General features: G+C 43.3%; 1 protein-coding gene across 1 annotated transcript in view; it reads right to left on the bottom strand.

The window, feature by feature from the left end:
• midn (midnolin) overlaps positions 1-10,970 on the bottom strand; it is a 23,595-nt gene extending 12,625 nt beyond the window's left edge. Inside the window, exons 1-3 of the mRNA XM_037698188.1 lie at positions 10,049-10,970; positions 8,878-8,965; positions 8,660-8,722 (exon numbers count right to left, since the gene is read on the bottom strand). Coding sequence (XP_037554116.1) covers positions 8,660-8,722; positions 8,878-8,965; positions 10,049-10,272 — 375 coding nt within the window. The 5' untranslated portion in view covers positions 10,273-10,970. The remainder of the gene's footprint in view (positions 1-8,659; positions 8,723-8,877; positions 8,966-10,048) is intronic.
• Between the last annotated feature and the right edge of the window lie 2,692 nt (positions 10,971-13,662).

Raw genomic sequence — 13,662 nt, 5'->3', positions numbered from 1 at the left:
GGTATTGAAGGCAAAATAGCGATAAGAGACGTAAGGTGCTTTGGTGAGGGGGGGGGGGGGGGGGGGGGGGGGGGTGGGGGGGGGCTCCGAGGGTTACTGAAGGGAAAGAGGGGAAAAAAAGAGGAGGAGGGGGATTAGGCAATGACCGTCATGACTGACAGCTGTCAGAAGAATGAGTCAACAGTTTGCCAACACTTGTCACCAGGGAGGCAATAAATTAAACCGTTTTAAAAAGTATGTTGGGATGGAGGAAGGGCTGAGGAGTGAGTATTTGTCTATGCTCCTGATAACGTATTGGATTCTTTATCTACATGAATCCATACTGAGCCCAAGTCCAGTTGAGACAGTTTTCATTTCACATCGTGCATGAAAGTTTGTTTCAAGTAATTGCTGCACAAATTTTATTCAAGACGGAAACATCAATGTCCACTGCTTTAAAGATGTGCTTAATTTGTTGTGTTTAGAAGGAGAGGATCACACTGAACTTGGGTACGTGTACATGTGTGCGTCAGGCATGCAAACTTGTCTGCTGAAACGTAAAGAGAGTGGGAGCATTTTGACCATAGTCACTTTCCCAAAAAGGACCATCTTAGATGCCATTTAACGCCAAGTCTAAACAGTGACTTTGGTTTCCTTCCCTCCGTTTTTATTCCTTTCAATTTTTGAGTATTTGCAAGCACAGGCAAGAGAAAGTGAGAGAAAATAGATGACACTGAGTGACAGCAGGAGAAACAAAGAGGAGGCTTGATTACACTTATAATGACTAGTGTGGATTATTCAAAACCACCAAGATGAAATTCATGCACTCCTACTGAGCTCACAACACCACATGGAAGGCTTCAAATTAGCCTGTGAGAAAGCAAGCTTTCTTCCTTGCACCTTGTTTATTCCTTCTTCTTTTTCCTACTCCACTGAATTTTTGTCACTCAAAAACTCAGCTGTTGACTCATAAAGTCAGTTTGGAAGTTGTGCACACAGGCTGTGTTAATTCTCATATGCAGAAGAGCTAAAAGTGTTGAGTCACAAGGGGTCTCTGTAGATACACACACCACCCACCACAACCTCAACTTCAGGCAAGAAATTAAAAGGACACAAACCCACATTAACATATACATCTCTTCGGCAGAGAAAAATGATAGACTCGTCTAGAAAACTATCTGAATGGCCCTGTCCTGTATCTTTGTGGTCATCTTTCACTTACCCCAAAGGACGAACAGAAAGAGCCACAATAAAACTTAATGTTTAAAATTCTTGACTCTCAAAACATGTTTCTCTGACTATTTTAAAATCCAGAGGAAAAAAAAAAGGGGGGGGGGGGATTAGACAAACACACACACACAAAGGAGAATAAACCGCTTGTAAGGCTGGAAGCTGTGGAGTGGAACACCTGAAATAGTTCCTGTCTCCTAAGAGAATGAAGGAGGCGGAGGATGATAGAGTACAGCCTGCCTGCCAGGGGCTAGATTGGCAAGTGATCGTGTAACAACAGGCCTTTTCCAGATGGACAGAGAATATGAGAGAAACAACAGGAGGAAATGCATAGGAGAGTATGTCTATGTGTGTACGTGTGTGTGTCTGTGTGAAAGAAAGGAAGGGGGGTTGTATCTCTGGTGCTGGAGAGCTGGCTTGCAAATGATTCCCAGGGGTCTCGGCTAGCAGCTCAGCTCCAGTCCAAACATGCCTGTCTGCTCTCAACAGCACAGCCAAGACAGCTAGTGTAGCTGGCCACCGTTGACGTCAGGACAAACACCAAGATAGAGCTTTCTGGAACATCACAGACAAACAAAGGAGAGCTTCACGGCTTCTTTTTCAGTCTCAAACCCTCCTCCATTTTTCCCCCTTGCTCACTCTATGGCTATTTGTATTAGACTGTTATGATAGTCACAAGACAAGAAGAGTGGAGGGCCCCACTGCTGTTGTGCTAAGAGAGGCAGAGAAAAGCCAGCCCATCATTGTTCTCTTTCTAATGCAGAAGCAATGGTATGTAAAGGAGTTCCTTTTTGAAAATGCAGGTGGATTCTTTGTGTTAACACCATACATGGTTGATTATACCCACTAAAATCTACATGGACAGGTTTAGTTTTTAACATGCACCATAAATAAAACTATGCTGGTATAGAGAAAAAGAATTCAATAGATGCCACAGCAACCTCTTTAACAACTGACACCAGAACCAGTGCCATCAACCGTTTCGTTTTATCCCTTGGTGTCCAGGAGGTGGTATTTTGTTTAGCAGGAAGCTGTAGTTGCTATGCAATAATGAGGCGAATATGATAAGGGGCAGCTGGGGGAGGAGTGGTGGAGATAAGATGGAGAAAGAGAGAGAGAGCGAGAGAGAAAAAGGGGGAGGATGGCATGAGGGAACATAGATGGTGAAGGGGGATGGCGGATGCGGGCAATGGGGGTAGCGTGTCAAGAGCAGTGGTGGTGTTATTGGTGGGTGATAAAATATTCAGCGAGAGTTTGCCTCTGGCTTCTACCCCTCCACCAACCTTTTTTTTCTTCCTTTCAACATCTCTAGCTGACAGTTTTATTTATTGGGGTCCCTGTGGTTCAAGAAACTCATTTGCAGTCGTTCTTCCTTTGCACACTAAGAGAAGTATGGGAGAGAGATAAGGAGTAAGGGAAGAAGACAGACTGAAGGAGGATGGAGGGAGGGAAGAAGGTGGGGGGTAGAGCGTGCTGGCAGCACTGAGCTGACATTCATGAACAACTGAGCAGCTTTGTGTCGGAGAAAAGAGGCTCCAGGATTGGAAGGTGGGATGGGGAGGGGTGGAGAGTGGGAAGCCATGAGAGAAGGAAGTTGTCTTGCCCAGATATATTTTGGCTCCAATGGAGCTGTTCACTTGCTAAAAAGCTATGTGAAAGGTATGCTTCAAAAGCAGCTTATTAACCTGCCTATCGACCTGGATGTTTTGATCACACCAAGACACAATTGATAAGTCTCTGTGCAGACACACACAAGCTAAAAGGTCCAATAACTGGTTTTCTAAAAAGACAAGGAAACAAAATCAATTACTTGCACAATGTCTCAAATCCTAAAGACAACTGGTAGAAGCTTCTCAGTGGGTCTATTGGAAAAGTACTGGTAGGTGTCTGTAATATGGTCCGATTAAAAAAAAAAAAAAGACAGGGACGAGAGCAACATAAGAGGACCAGCTGGCCATCACAGAATTTGATTAAGCTGAACGAAAAGAGAGGTCAGAATGACAAAGTTCAGAATGATCAGGTTCCTGCAAATGGCGCCTCTTTCACTGAAACAAGATCAACAACTTGGCTGCAATCCTTAAGAGATACACATTCCTACTGTACATCTGTGTGTAACCTAGTCATGCATGCATTCAATTTATTTTATGTTGAGCAAGCAATAGCAACTACATCCTCTCTGACTTAAGGAAGTGAGAGTATTTGTGAGTTGAAGATTATCAAGTTTGTTTTTTTTTTGCACCAGCTGATTAATACAGTTTAACTAGGATCTTATGTTGGTGGAACATAATTTCACAGCAATTTCTTTACCAAGGAAGATAAATAAGTGAATACTTGTAAAGACAACAACATATGCTGCAAAGAAACAATAGTGCTCATATAAGCTCATCTCTTAGAAACAAAAGCCGCTTTGCCACTGATAAATTCGACTCCACTCGGCTCTCGTCTTACCAGTTTATCCTCAGGTGTAAGTGGTTTGCCAGTGTGACTTGTTTCACCGCTCTGTGAGCAGGATGACCAATGCAAAGCGGGCAGTATCATATCACATCACTGTGTTTGAGTAACCCCACCTGTTCTCGTCCGTAATCGCACCCCCAAAAAAAGCTTTTTCGGGCACTACTTATAGGTCTGGATATAGCTATGCTGCATCATAATCTCCGATATCTTTCTATAAATGGTTCATTTCTTGTGGCACCGTCCATCAATATGATCAGAGAGGAAATGAAGGTTCAAATGTAGTTTGCGGTTTTGCTGGGCAAGTCATCCAGTGACGTGCTCCGCTGGCCAATAAACAGTTGTTGTCAATTTACGTCAAAATCGGCACCTCAGAGCAGTCCACTTGGAGCCACAAACAAGGTGGTCCCATAAACCGGTCTAAGCAGGGGTGGGTGCCAACAGCGGGCAGGCTCTTAACTGGTGTGGTGTGGAAACTATGAGAGTCGAGACTGTGGCAAAGTGCCAAAAGTGAGTGAGTGAATAGAGAAACAGAGAAGGAATAGTGATGGAGGTAGAACAGCTGTCCAAAAAACAGGTATAAAATGGATGTGGAGCCTGCATTTGTCAGAAAACTCATTTCTGCTGCCATTTTTAAACAATTGTGGTCTCCCCCCATTTCCGTTTCATCTATAATCCTGACTGACTTCATTAGATATTAGTGGTGGCTATCAGACATGATATTCCTGGCCTCTGTCCTCCCACACAGTAGCACCACTAAGCATGCCGTCTGCTACTCGAATCACAAAGCATTGTGTCACCGAGACATGGAAAACAATGATGGTCACGACTCGCATATAGACAAATAAGACTCCCCTGGCTGCTCAACGAGGGAATACACAAAGATACAGATATTAAAAATGGATGTTGGCACATGCGTACGCCCCCAAAAGCCCTTGCAACCAGATGCATTTACACAATAGGACAATGAAATCAGCTGCAAAATCCATCTCTCTCTTGATTGCCCCACAACACACCTTGAGTCCCTTAACCCATCCCAGCGTCTCCCTCTAACTGTGTGTTTAAGCATCACAAAGGGGATTACACAGGTGCAGAAATACTGCATGATCAGCTTATTAATGCAATTTTCAAAACCAGGATTTACATGAACGGGGACTGAATAGGCCTTTAGATCAGTGTTGTCTTCTCTTTTGTACACAATTTGATTTAGGCATTCAACAGCAAATTATTTTCTGTAGCTTTCATTGAAGCAACAAAGAAGGCAAATTACCATTCTAAAGAGCAAAGGCTTCATCTTTTAAGCTGCATGGGTATAAAATGCTTTAATTTCTACAGTGGCAAGAAGAACAGAGAGCTGTGTGCTATAAAAGAAGGGGAGGATCTTCTCATACTGACCATTTGAGTAACTTAGTCATTTTTCAAGTATTTGCATTCTCTAGTCAACAAAAAAAACTACTCTCCAATGATTTTTCAGCAATGCCAATATGGTTGATTAACTAGCATCTAGTTAAGTTGGTGCACAGGCAGCAGGACAGGAAAAAAAAAAAACATATTGATTTTCTACATTGAGCTGTTTCCCACAGTCACATCTATAGACCCAGAGATGCTCAGATACACAGGCACCAATTTTTGTATTCTAAAACTGTTGGCATCTTTTCATCTGCAAGTTTCCTAAAAATCATACATTAGTATTCCTTTCTTCACCAACCTACGAAGATGGCCACACCTAAACACAACTGTGCATGCTACTGAATGGCTCGTCCAAAGCTCTTTTCTTCCCTCTTCCACCTGTCAGACCTACTGCGGCACCCCCCTGAGAGACGTAGAGCGCAGGAAATGAGGTAAGGGTGACTCAGAGGTGACTCCCAACAGATTGCTAGATCCTGCTAGTTTGCATCTGCTACACACAATGGCAAAGCTGAGCCTCACCCAGGCCTGTCGTTGCTCAAGTAAGAGGAAGATGAGGAGAAATGGGGGGAGGGGAGTGTAAAAATGACGGGTGCTTGTTGGTGGGAGCAAGAAAAGTAGAGCAGATATGCAACAGCGTATTCCACTGGGAAGTATGGAATGGCAACATGCAGCCTCCTCCCACAGAAATCTGTGCTAGTGTTCAAGACAAAATGTGTCCATCTGCAGCTTGTTGAGCCTCACTACAGCTGGACAGTGCATTGATTTTGAAACCAGTATGCGCCACTCAAGTATAACTGGAGCCCACGGATGCATGGAAGATGGAGGAGGATTACGGGTGAGAGCTGAACCTAAAGTGTGACCTTTAATCATTGTTGTGTGGTTTAAAGGGTTTGTCAGCTGGGCAGGTTTGGTGCTGATGCTTTAAGACAGGAACAAAGAGATGGCTGAAAGGGGGGAAGGGTAGTTTGGGGGGGGTGGCTGGGAAGGGTGATGCCTGCCCGCCTGGTTGGCTTTTATTCTAGCATCAACATGCATCAATGAGCAAACAGTCCTAGTGTGCAGAGAAAGACAAGCTTTCTGTTTTTGTCAACTACCAAGATCAATAAACAAGGAAATGACATCACTGCAAACATGTCCCTAAAATATATAGATCGCCTTTATTTTTCTTCACCGTCTGTCATACAAGTATTTGTTTTATTGCTAGGTTCAGACATTTCCTCATTCTCTCGTCAGGATGAGAAATCCTCTTAAGTACATCCTTTCAATTCCAGGGAACGAGCGTGAGTTTAAATATAAGCTGTACACACGTCTATTTAGCAGACAGAAAAAGAGTAAAGCAAAGCATGCAAGTGCATTTGACGGCCTGTCAGGAGTCAGTGGCTTAATACAGATTAGATATCATGCTAGAAGTCTAGTGAGATGCAAGAAGAGGACTTAAAGCATCTAAAAGAAACTAGCCATCATGGCTAAACAGAGGCAGCTACAGCCAAAGTTGCAAACCACAGCACATTGAAATGACTATGCCCCAGGAGAGCAGTTAAAAACAGACATAAGAAAGAAACGCAATTTCTGTAATTGTCGGGACTCGTTTATCCATTTTCAGAAAACATTTTCTCCCTAACTTCACAAATGCCCGAGAGGACAATGAAAGCTGCTGTGTTCGAGAAACCTGGTTTGTTAGCTAGCTGGTGACGGAGGACATTTAATCCAGATAAAGAACACATAAGGCGATCTGCTCATCCCAGCATTCCATGAACACAGGCTTCGTGGAAAAACACTCAATCCTGAAACGAGACCTTGCATAACTAAAACATTTGAAAAGGTATGTGCATATTAGGGGGTCCAGGGGGTTATAACCACTTCTTCTTCTATGACTACTGCTACCAAGAACCACCCCAATTCTCCCAGAGGTTATTTTTGGGTGTTCGGGCATATCGGTTACTGCGTCAGACACTTTTAAGAGCTAAGTGCATTGATTGATTTTTGATAGCCCCAGAGTTAGAAGGGAGAAAGGAAATGAGAAAAAGCTTTTGTGTTCTAATTTTCTAATCTTACTCAGCTCTGTAATCTCCCTGCAATCTTTATCATTCCATTTTGCTTCATGAATTATAAAATGGAATCAATTTCTTGGGATATAAACACACTAAAGCAGCTTTACGCCTTTATTTGAACCCATTCCGCTGCTATTGTTCTTGCTGTGCCCTTTAACCCTACTTTTTTTCTTTCAAAATATGAAGAATGAAGAAGTAATGTATGAGTGATTATCAGTTCTTGACAAGAAAAATACATTAATTTGATATATAATGAATCTAAGAGAAACGGGTTTGAAGCCATAGAGATGCTTAGGAAGGGAGGTAGAGGGAGAAATTGTCACTTCAGGGTAGACGGTTGAATCTGCCTCTGATAATAATAAATAAATCAAACAAATGACAGTTACTCTTGGCTGCCCAGCAAAGGCATACCACATGATGGGCAAGACTTGCACTGTGACACACATATATCCACACGCCTACACACATGCAGTCATCTGCTGTCAGTGCTACGAGGCACATGCTGAGTTCACACATGCAGCAAGGCCAGGATTTCCACCAGAAAACTATCAGCGAGGGCCTTACAGAAACACATTTGCTATCAGAGCTGCCCACATTCTCTGATAATTTCTTAAACTAAATTAAAAGCACAGTATCGTTTACGGGATAAATTCATCAAACTCAACTCCTTGCATCAGTGCTCATTTTCACCATCTTGCACCGTTTTGACATCAAGCAGCAGTGCAAAGCTAATGCTAATACATCACCACGTTAACCAAAGTTACGAAAGGGAAGTTGATCTGAGTCAGTCAGCTGTGGATTCCTCTGACGTCACAATGTTGTGTAAGTGCATTCAACCTTTATTCTTGCACATTTTCTCTGAGCGGCCAGTGCAGACTGGAGCCTCTTTTTTTTTTTTTATTGCTTCGCTCTCGCAATTGATCATTTTGGTGAGTCAAGTCACACTGACTCAAACGAATACCATATTTAAGCAGAGCCATTTCACTGTAAGTGCAGGGTGAAGACCCAAACTGGGCTGTGTGTGTGCATGCAAGGCTTCCAGGAACTCTATGCTAATAAAGTGAGTGAGAAGGCTGTCATTTGATGATCCAGCGCTCTGTTTATGAGTGAGAGAGACTACGGTATACTCAGTCTCCATGCAGCCGCAGCACACTTCCTGGAAACTTGCCTGTGCATGTGTGCGTGTATGTTTCAGCGTGTGAAATATAGAAGGAGTGGAAAGAGATAGCAGATAAAGGTAGAAACACAAACGCACACAAGATCACAGCTTTTACCAGGATACAGGAGGGTGTTGCTGCTACACCCCAACAGCAACCCAATGGTTCACCAACTTATTTATTTTAAGAGACCAAGACTAATAATACAAATGCTGCATCACTTCTATGTCACTTATTTGGTCATTTCTCTGTAACTAACGAGACTTATATGTCCAAAATACACACAAGAGCTAAAGCTAATAAAAAGAGTGCAAGACTATAGCAGTGTTGGTCACATTGCAATATATTTTATTATAAGACGGATAAAAGCAAAACCCTCACCTGAGTTTCCGTTAGACTCTCCAACGCTTGCATTACCGACTGCTCTGGTCTTGATGCTTGAGACTACACAACGATAAAAAAAATAAGTCTTTAAATGAACTTCAAGCACATGCACAGTGATACTGATGCAACAACAATAGGTTGGTTTCTTTTTATGTTTTAGATCAACTGATCCTTATTTCAGAGCGGAACACAAAGAACAAGAGGATGAATCTTACCATTAATCCTGCTTCAACTGTTGGTACAAGTGTTAACTTGCTCCCATCAGAGATGCCGAGATCCTGGAGTTTGCCTGAACTTAGTCGCCTGAAGGGTGAGACCGAACGAGATAATTAGACTGTGCTGACAGTATCTTCTTTCTTCAGACACACAAACACCCGTCAGCCTAGAGGAGGGAGAGGGGTGGGGGGGGCAGACTTCAAAACTAGTTTGGAAAAGAGCCGTGGGTGAAAAGCTTCATGAAAGAGAAGTATTGATTGGGCTGTCATTTTTCAATTTCAAGTATAGTGGAGCTTGACAAGTGCTTGCAGTGGATATTTGGCACCACTGCCACTTGCCTAAGTGGAGGCAAGTATTTTCTCCTGGCTGTACCAACAAGAAGCAGAAACTCCAAGCTACAGAACGTTTCTGATCCATAGAGGAAATGAGAACCGTTGTGAAATATTTACACAGCTGAAATGTAACTTATTATATCAGCTGGCTCTTAATTAAAAAATAAAAAAAAACATTTAGCCACATATTAAAATGTTGCTGCCTTCAGTGCAGAACAGGAGTCTGGTGGCAGCACAGCAGATCATCACTACAAACACCCAACCATGTCCACATCTTTTCTTTCTTTATGGTTAGGCGGTACACGTTGTTGGACAAACCTTGCTCCACAGGCCTGACCCAAATCTCACCCCATGCAGCTGAACAAAGACCATCAGTCCTGACTTGCAGTGGGTCTGCAGTCACAGGAGGAGATTAAAACGGGGCATTCGGGTTTTAAAAGGGAAGATGCGAGTTATGGGGCGATTACAATAAGTGGGACAGGAGGAGAAAGAGGCCAAAGCACAATGCTGACTGTTTGCATGCTTGAAAAAAAAAAAAAAAGTCTCCTTTTTCTATTTTTGAACAACACTACTTGCACCATTTTATCTCTTTTTAACTAAAGATGTGTAGGGTTGAACAGTCCATTCACCCAATGCAGCTATGTTTTAACTGGGAGCACCTCACATAAGGAGAAACCATGAAGGAAAAACACTTGCATGCTGATATATATGACCTAAACCTGTGCAGTGGGAACAATAAAATGTGCTACCTAGTTTTCTGTTGTGCAGACCGTCTCTGCACCCCCAATTATGAATAAATAAATAAATAAATAAAAAAGGCTTTTGCAGCTGTACTCACGTTTCTTTGTGCAGCAGAGCAAGCCTCTCTTTTGGTACTTTGAGCCTCTGCGACAGCCTCCTCTTCAGTCCCTCCACGGTCTCCTCCAGGGGTAGGGAGAGCTCGAAGCGGGTGCCCGTGGTGGAGTGGATGTACAGATTCATGGAGGGCTCGGTCGGGACGGCCTCGCTGCAGGACGAAGCCCCGCGACTGGTGCAGCTCCGGGCGCTGGGATGCTGGTCCATCCGATAACCTGTGGTCAGAGAAGGACGGCGGGGAGGGCGGTGAGACAAGACGAGCAGAGCGAGAGGGGGGGAGGAAGGAAGGTGCTGAAGACGATCCCGTCGCTTCAACTAGCGTCCCTCGCGCTGCGCGCAAATCAAAGGCTGCATTCAGGAACCGCTCTCTCTCTCTCTCTCCTGAAGCTTTCCTTTCACTCGCGCCTCCCGAGAGTCAGAACCAAACCAAGTCCTCTCTGGTCATAGGATCCATGAAATCAAGTCTACAAAAAAAAATTCTTTTTTTTTTTGGTTGGTTTTTTTTTTCTTATATCTTTTTTTTGTTGTTTCAAATGATGTTCGTTGTTGCGTTTTCCAGCTTGCAAGCACGTCTTCCGAAATGCTACATAGTAGAGCGAATGCCACAAAACGCCATGGATGGACACTCTTAGGTGATTACCTTTAAAAAAAAAAAAAAAGTAAGGTCTGGATTAAATTAAAAAAAAAAAAAAATTAAAAAAAGATTATTGTTGAATGTTTCGGGTTTAGCACAGAGCACACGGTCCGGAGCTGCGAGCCTCGTCGTTCGGCTGGAAGAGAGAGGCTCTCCGCTGCGCGCTCACTCCTCCGAGCAGCCCCTGCAAAGTACCCACAATGAACATTGTCACAAAGTAACACCACTTCCACCATCGACGAAAATCCGCCCACCGAGGCAGCTCGACCAATCACAGCGGAGCGTCCGCTGATGCCAGCCAATGGGAGCGCGGGATCCACACCCACGTGGAGGGCAGACGAGTTTAGGCCATTCATAATAAATTACAGCGCAGAACAAAGTGTGTGCCCACACCACAGCAGCCTGGATCCTACTCTCACGTCTGCCTCTAGCTCCAGGATTCAAAAGCGCATAAAATAGTTATGTTTCTTACCGAGTGAAAAACAACACGCCAGATTTATTTATTTATTTATTCGCTTTCATTTTTGACACCTTCCCACTCAGAGAGCTCTGTGCCAGGATGCACCTCTTTAAAAAAAAAAAGTGCTGCTGAGTGGGAAGTGCAACAAGCTCAAAAATAGCAGGTCCTTAAAATAAGAACCACATACATCACAGTGTCTAAAACATACTGCAAAGACCAAACAAACCGGCTCCGTCACTGAATGTGTTGATTATTCAAATGCTGACAATGTTCACTGTTTTCTAATAGCTACAATATAAAAAAAAAAAAGTGTTGTAAAACTATAGATCTGAGGATGTGCTGCAGAGACACATCCTCTTCCTCCTCAGCAGCACGCACAATGCAAATCCCACAGAAAGATCTACTCCCTTAAGGAAAAGGGATTCCAGGTAACTCGTAGTTTAAACAGCATAGAAAGTCAGTGGAAAGTTCATGGAATACAGTTTAGAGTGTTTTCCGTTTAGGAGACGATTTTGGCAAGACAACTAACTGGGACAAGTGGCAGCCAGAAGGACAAACTGGAAACACATCATTGATGGGGGGCATTTACTACTTTTAAACCTCTGAGGTGCTAAAATAAGATGCTTAGTCGCCACCCAGTGGCTTGGAACAAGCTTTCACGAGCCAGACTCCAGGTGATCCATTCATTGTGTTCAAATGATCAGATTCTTTTAACCCTTATGCGCATTCACTGAACGCACACAAACAAGTTGAATTCAAACACGAGTTAACTCGGGTCTGTGTTGATTTGGGGGCAATTCTTGAACGCGCGCATTATGCGCCCCAACATGGTTGTCACTGTTTAAAAAAGGTGATTATTTCCAATTAGCAGTAACCTGAAGACATGTTTAGTCCGCTCCTGAAGTAAGAGTCACATTCGAGTTTTTTTTTTTTTTTTTGATGATGATTATAAAATTAGCCACGAAGTTGACAAAAACAAACTTGACTGTCCCTCTGAGAAAATAAAGTTGAATAAGCTTTGAGGCGATGACGTCACAGGAACAAGCTAACGAAGTTTGTTAAAAAGCTAACTCACCAATTAGCGAGGCGAAAACTAAGACGTCCCGTGTTTCAGTCTGCGCCCACAGCTTTGGCATAAAGTCCGACCCGCGTGGAGATAAAAAAAAAAAAAAAAAAAAGCTCGTGTGTAAAGATAAATCCAACTGAATATCCGTCAGCAGTTTCTCGAAGTCTTTTAATGGTGTCCAGCGCGAGACGTCACGCGCCACGAGCCGGTGAGTTCTGAAACGTCCCCGGCTTTTCTCTTGGCAATATAAACTGGGAAGGTGAGACTCCTCTTAAACAGCCTCCCTCTCGGATATAGGTGGAGAGTCGTGTTCTTGTTGTGTCAACATATGATTTAAGGTGGCTTCTCCTCCCCTGCTGCCGCAAAGACTGCGCCCATATGAAAAAACCCGCAGCAGACCAAGATTTCCAAGTGTGTCAGACAGAGCCTGCCTTTCTGGAAAGGTGAGCCGGTTCCTGCGGGCATGGCGGATAAGTTTACCCATCTGAAGAGAAACCGATGTTTTCTAATGACCCGCCACCTTAACAACAGCTCAATGAAAAGAATGCCTTGCTGTCAGGGGTGTTGCCAGATCTTCGTGACATCAAAATGTTGCCTGGCAACCAGGCAGGTAAACAGGCTCCAAGGATACCGGCCGTGTTCGCAGGTAAACAAAAACTCTGCTGGCATGCATTTCCTGAGAGTTGTTGAACCAAATCAACAAATAATAAGCAAATACATGAATCTGATTGTTTGTACAGACTGAGGGAAATGAAATGCATTTATTTAATTTTCTGTTCTTTCATGAGAAATGCAGGTCAGTCCTTTCAGTTGATTGGTGGGAAGTAGCATGTACGATCAGTTGATCACATGTTAAAGTTTTCTGAAAAGTATACCAAGTACTGAGCAGGGAAGTTAAAAAGTTGTTGAGCGTCAAGGCATCAGTGGTGCAGGTGATCATCGGAGCACTTAGTGCTGTGAGCCCGTGTCTCGGAGCAAGAAACCCAATCCCTAACTGCTCCCTGGCTGCTTATATAGCTGCCCATTGCTCCACCTGGGTGTATCCCAACATGTGATGGGTTAAATGCAGAGAACTAATTTCGCCATGGGAACATACAATGATGACAATCTCGAACTTCCCTTCCCCTTCTCATACTTAAGGAATGGGAGTGGTTCAGACAGATCCCAGGAACAACCTCAGACATATCTGTCCAGAAGAATGCAGTTCTAGGAACAGCTAAAATTCTGCACAGAACACTCAAACTTCTAGATCTTTGGTGGAGGACATGAAGTGGAATCACCCACGTGGAAAAAATAGGACAAGCTGTCATACAAACATACATACATACATACATACATACATACATACATACATACATACATACATACATACATACATACATACATACATACATACATACATACATACATACATACATACATACATACATACATACT

Source organism: Nematolebias whitei, chromosome 3 (genome assembly GCF_014905685.2).
Source record: "Nematolebias whitei isolate Nwh7 chromosome 3, NemWhi1, whole genome shotgun sequence".
Lineage (NCBI taxonomy): Eukaryota > Metazoa > Chordata > Actinopteri > Cyprinodontiformes > Rivulidae > Nematolebias > Nematolebias whitei.
Note: the sequence above shows the minus strand (reverse complement) of the source record. Positions and strands in the feature narration are given on the sequence as shown.